The sequence below is a fragment of the Trypanosoma cruzi genome, genomic scaffold, assembly GCF_000209065.1.
Source record: "Trypanosoma cruzi strain CL Brener 1047053517097 genomic scaffold, whole genome shotgun sequence".
Classification (NCBI taxonomy): Eukaryota; Euglenozoa; class Kinetoplastea; order Trypanosomatida; family Trypanosomatidae; genus Trypanosoma; species Trypanosoma cruzi.
The window spans coordinates 22,890-28,418 of NW_001849186.1; the positions used below are offsets into that span (position 1 = coordinate 22,890).

A 5,529-nucleotide genomic window follows, 5' to 3' on the forward strand; every position below is an offset into this window, starting at 1 on the left:
GGCATCAGTTGGTTATGTGTTGATGGATATTGCCGTATGGAATGAAATGGTTTTTTATGAGGATATACGCAAGCTTCACGAGAATGGTGTACACAAACTATTTGAGTGGTCAGAAGCTGCTGCGGACGTAAAAGCAAGTGTTGAACGCATCACTAAACAGTTTTTGGATGCGGCCGTCATTGAATCGATGAGCCCAATGACGAAGAATGCACCGATGAAACTGGAAGGGTTTTACGAGTCTGTGTACAATGCGAGGTGGCACCATGTGGCGGAAGTTTCTGACGGCGAGGGGACGCGAATGTATTTGGGGGAGGGGGAACCACCGCAGCCATGGAAGTACAAGGCAGTTGGCCCAACCCTCGAAAAGGATGACGGTGCGGAGGAACCTGGTTCACCACGTCTCAGGCTGATGGTGCTCACTTCGGACAAGGGATGGCCGTACTCGTGGGAGGAGGAGGACTCCATTCGTGACTGCTATGTGAACTGTGAGGTGGAGCGAGTGTGGAAGATCGTCAAAGGCGATCTAACCGAATTGTTCAGCACTCGCGTTGAGATCGGCTTTGTGCCTGGGCGACGTGTGTTGATTGGGACGCCCGGGATGGGGAAGTCGATGAATGCCGGTTCGTACCTCCTCTACCAGCTGCTGCACCACGATGCGGAGCAGCTCCCAATGGTTGCGTACTTTATTGGGAATCGAACATTTCTGTTTGACAAAATCGCAAAAACGGTGTCAGTGTACATGGGTGAGGCCAGTATCCTCCGTATTGTGGATGGGTTGTCTAGGCGTGGTGTGAAAGGGTATTGTATCTATGACGTGGCAATGAAGGGTCATCAACCGTCTATTGGTTTGCCTTGCAAGGGATGGGGCATGATTGTGGTGACACCACCAGAAAAAAACAACTACGAATGGTGGGCGACTCGCAGGTGCGCTACGCGAATCGTAATTAATTGTCCCGAAGAAAACGATGTGAAGGCAATGTGCGCTTGGATGAAGCGCAATCAGATTCCGCAGGAGAAAGCGGAATACTGGAAGGAGGTGAATGGTCGCATGAATAAAGTGGGACCAATTCTCTGCTTCATCTTTGGCAAACAGGCATATGATGACCGCATTAAAGCGTGTCAGCAGGCCGTGGATGGGATGAACGCTTTGAAATTCGAGGGTTACTTGGATGTTGGATATTGTTGTTTGTCCAATGACAGCGACTTGTCTCGAAAGCTTGTGAAGGTTGTCCGAGTACGACGAGGATACAACATTGAGTCGCCTCTGAATGTACTGATATCTCCCCATCTCGAACGTGAAACATTGTCCAGGCTGGAGAATGAAATGAAGCAGTCCGATTTTATTTTGCTTGTTTTGAGGTTCTGGGATTATGTCCCACCATATCTTATTGAAAAGTATGCCGTATCCGCATTTTTGAATGAGGATTTCCTGCGTGCGATAAGACTCAAAATCAAGGAACTGAGGCCACCAGGACGAGGTGAGCCACACAGCTGTGCGCTGAAAGAGCACTCAGACACGAGCTTCACCAGAAAAGAGGTTCTACCGCCGCCCGAACGCCTTTCCAATCCGGTTGCCATGGACCACTGGGTGCTGTATAAGCCGAAAGTACAAAACTTTCCGCTGGTGGACGGCTTTTTCTTTGTGGACACAAATCCGAAGACGCTGGTTGGGCTGCGGATGACTACGGCAAGTGAGCACCACATCACCGCCAGCACTGTGAGGCGGTTCACTGAGTGCCTGGCGGCATATTTTGAGGGTTGGGACGAGTTATCCCGAGACATGTCGTGGGAGATTATTTATGTGCAGCACGCAGACAGCACGCCGATGGAGGAATGGCAGAGATGTGATGTCGTCAATTCCAATAATGTGGGCGACGATGAAAACCGAGAGATTGCGGCGTTCTGGAACGAAAAGGTGCGTCAGTACATAGCAGCGGTATCATCCGCTGACGCCAGAAGAGGCGAAGTTCTCCGGAGTTGAGGAAGAACGAAATAGGAGAAAGAATTAGGGAATGAAGGGGGTAGTTTTGATTTCTGGTAAAAAAAATATTGTGGGATTTATTTTTGGATAATCGTGTGGCTACGGTGCGGGTGCACCAGCACCAGACGGCAGTACACACAGATTTCAAAAATGCCCAGCTCTATCGAACCTAACAGTGACCGAAGAAATTAGGGAGGGAGTGGGGTTGTTTGTTTTCTGGTAAGGAACATTGGGTGATTTTCATACAGCATGTTAATTGTATGTGCATAAGAGGCATAATCGTGGAATTGCCCCGGTATGAGAAAACTATTGTGGCTGGCGGTGCTATGGTGTTGCTGCATTTTCCATTTTATTCTATCGTGTTCCAAGACCCACCAATAACAGAAGCATCTTTAAGGGATGAACAAAGAATAAGTTCTATTGAGGAAAGGGTGCACTCCGTGTGACCGCATGGAGTGGGGCACCGCGTCATGGATGAATAAGGATCCGTTTCCACGTGTAACTGGAGTGGGTGATTGTTCGCTCGCTGTGCGTTGTGTGTTGGCTGCGGGGCTGTGGCCGTATCCCGTTGGCCGCGAGACTGAACTGGAGGCGGTGGCGGTGTGTTTCTTTTCCTCGCCCATTGTGGGTGAATGCGGGCGGTGTGCGCGTTTTTTGTGTGGAGGACCGAATCCTCCCACGCGCGGACTGACGGCACTGCGATGGTGTGTGTGTGTGTGTGTGTGTGAGGGCGATGTTGCTCCGCGCTCTAGCTTCCGGATTCTCTTGTGTCCCGCTCTCCGCATGGGTGCTCTGCTCTGCTCCCCACTGACGTGTCTGATGTATTGCCGCTTTTTTCTTCTTCACTTATTGAGCACTGACACACGCTAGGAAGGAAAGCAAACACGCTAAACGCTACTGTGAAATTCGAAGGCACTGAAGGGACCAACAGCACACACACCGCCCACACACACGTATTAATATGCTCTCAATTGTTGCTGCTGTGAAGGCACCCTGCACACACAACCGTCGCCGCGTGACCGGATCCAGCGGAAGGAGGAGGGAAGGAAGAGAGAGTGAGCGGCAGAGGCCCAACATGTCCCGGCATCTCTTCTACTCTGCGGTGCTGCTCCTCCTCGTCGTGATGATGTGCTGCGGTACCTGTGGAGCTGCGGCCGCTGGAGGGAATAATGGGAAGAGTGATTTGATAAATATTCATAAGCTGCAGAGGGTTTATCTATTTGTGCCGCAGACGACGCTGGTGCAGCCGACAGATGGGACTGTTCCAGTTACGACGAGGGATTCATTTGCGTCACTCTCTCTCGTCAGTGCTGGTGGAGTAATTGCTGCTTTCGCCGAAGGTCACATGGATGCCGAGTGTCAAGGTGCTCCATTAATTAGGCCCTTTTCTTCTGATGTGGTTGCGGTGTAAATCGTCTCTGCGTGGGGTTGGTCCACCGTTGTTGCCGAGATCAATAAAATTACATGGAGCGCAGACACTGTGCTTGGTGCAGCGGAGGCAAAAGAACAGAGTTTGGTTGTTTTTGGCCAACCGACAACAATCACGAGGGGCCACGGAGCGTTTCCTCTTGCGGGAGGCTCTGATGTGTCCTACGAAGGTGGGTGCTGGAGAGATGGCGGCTTGGAGCTGAAACTGTTTGTGGGTGATGTCACGAATCCCACGGGTGGCAAGCAGAGTGGATGGATCGAATGTGGCGACCCCAAACCACTCTCGAAGCTGATCACTTCTGCTTCTCACGAAGGTGACTGGACAAAGTTCATTGCTTCTGGTGGTGCAGGTGTAGTGATGGAGGATGGCACGCTTGTGTTTCCTCTGATGACGAAGGATGAGGCAGCAGACGTTTGCTCCACGATCATTTACTCGGCGGACAACGGCAGCGCCTGGGCGCTCGCAGTGGGCATGTATTCTGCGGAATGTCTTAACTCCCACACCACCGGATGGGAGGGATCACTTCTCATGATTGTTGACTGCGGGAATGGCCAGAGGGTGTACGAGTCGCGTGACGTGGGGACAGCGTGGACGGAGGCACTTGGGACACTCTCAGGCGTGTGGACCAATTCACAATCGAAAGTCATTTTGGATCTGAGCTCGCATGTGGATGCCCTCATCACCGCGACCATTGGGGGCAGGAAGGTCATGCTGTACTCACAGAGAGGAGACTTCTCGGGGGAGAATGCGGTCCACCTTTGGGTCACGGACAACAACCGCTCGTTTTGTGTTGGGCCGGTTGCCATGGAGGATGGTATGAATTGGTTGTTCGCCAGCAACCTGCTGTACTCGGATGGCAACTTGCATCTTTTACAACAGAGGGAAAAAGATGAAGGCAGTGCAATTTCACTTTCCCGCCTGACGGAGGAACTGAGTGCAATCAAGTCCGTCCTCAGTACTTGGGCGCAAAAGGACGCCTTCTCCAAATTGACCACACCCACGGCGGGTCTGGTGGCAGTTTTGTCCGATGCGGCCAGCGATGACACGTGGAACGACGAGTACCTTTGCCTGCATGCGACGATGAGGAATGCAGTGAAGGACAACGATGGGTTACAAGTGACGGGACTTGAGTCCAGGGCAATATGGCCTGTGAACACTCGGGGTGATAAAGTGCGTCATGTATCTTTGAGCCACAACTTCACACTTGTGGCGTCGGTGACCATCGAGGTGGCACCGAGTGGGAACACTCCTCTACTGACTGCGGTGCTGGCGGACACTGCGTCCAATCATACTGTGGGACTGTCGTGCAGCCATAATAAGAAGTGGGAGACGGTGTGCGAAGGCAAGACAACAACACGGACCAGCACTTGGGAGCCGAGGAAAGAATGCCAAGTGGCACTCGTGCTGCAAGGCAACAAGACCTCTGTGCACGTTGATGGTGAGTTTCTGAGGCAGGAAGAAGTGCTGTTGACAGGCGAGAGGCCACCTGAGGGTTCGCTTTGACGCGTGCGGTGGACAAGAATCTCATGTGACGCTGACGGACGTCTTTCTGTACAACCGCCCACTGAATTCCATTGCGATACGTGCACTCAAGGACAGGGTCCCCGTTCCGACGAGAGAAGCAGCTCCGACACCACCCGAGAAGATCAGAGTGGTTGACAGCGTCAGAGAGCACGTTGCTGGGGATATTACAGAAGAGAAATGAATGGGCACGACGCCCTGGAAACGAATCCCACCAAAAAAGTCACCTCGCAGGGTCTGGAGCGGCGTGAGTCCCGACGACCGCCTCGCCTCTCCCAACGACGTGAAATTGACACTGCGTGATTTAAGCGGTAACAACACCGTGCGTGTGTGCGTGTCTTGTGTGCCGCTGCTTTCTCTGGGATTGTATTTGTGTCGTTGCAGTCTTCTGAGCCACAGAGTGTGGATTAGCGACTCCTCACGGAGAATACACGCCGCATTGCCTGTGCTTTTACTGTCGGTTTCTATTTCTTCAATTTCTTTACTTCGTAATGTTCTTTTTTCACTGTAGTTCAGCTGGAGTAATAAGTACTGTTGTTTTTTCTTTGCCTAATGTTCGGTTGCTGCACACTGTAATGAGCGAAGTTTTCCCCCTCTT

At 51.9% G+C, this 5,529-nt stretch overlaps 1 protein-coding gene and 1 pseudogene across 1 annotated transcript, besides 2 other annotated features; both read left to right on the forward strand.

The window, feature by feature from the left end:
• Tc00.1047053511345.10 (retrotransposon hot spot (RHS) protein, putative) lies at nucleotides 1-1,981 on the forward strand (the record flags this gene model as incomplete). The annotated part of the gene is made up of 1 exon (XM_799171.1): nucleotides 1-1,981. A coding segment is annotated over one exon (1,981 nt), but the record flags the coding sequence as incomplete, so codon positions are not given.
• Nucleotides 1-5,529: a sequence feature (areas not merged during assembly with more than two copies in the genome that could not be assigned to a particular haplotype).
• Nucleotides 2,686-2,708: a microsatellite.
• Nucleotides 2,943-5,117, forward strand: Tc00.1047053511345.30 (annotated as a pseudogene).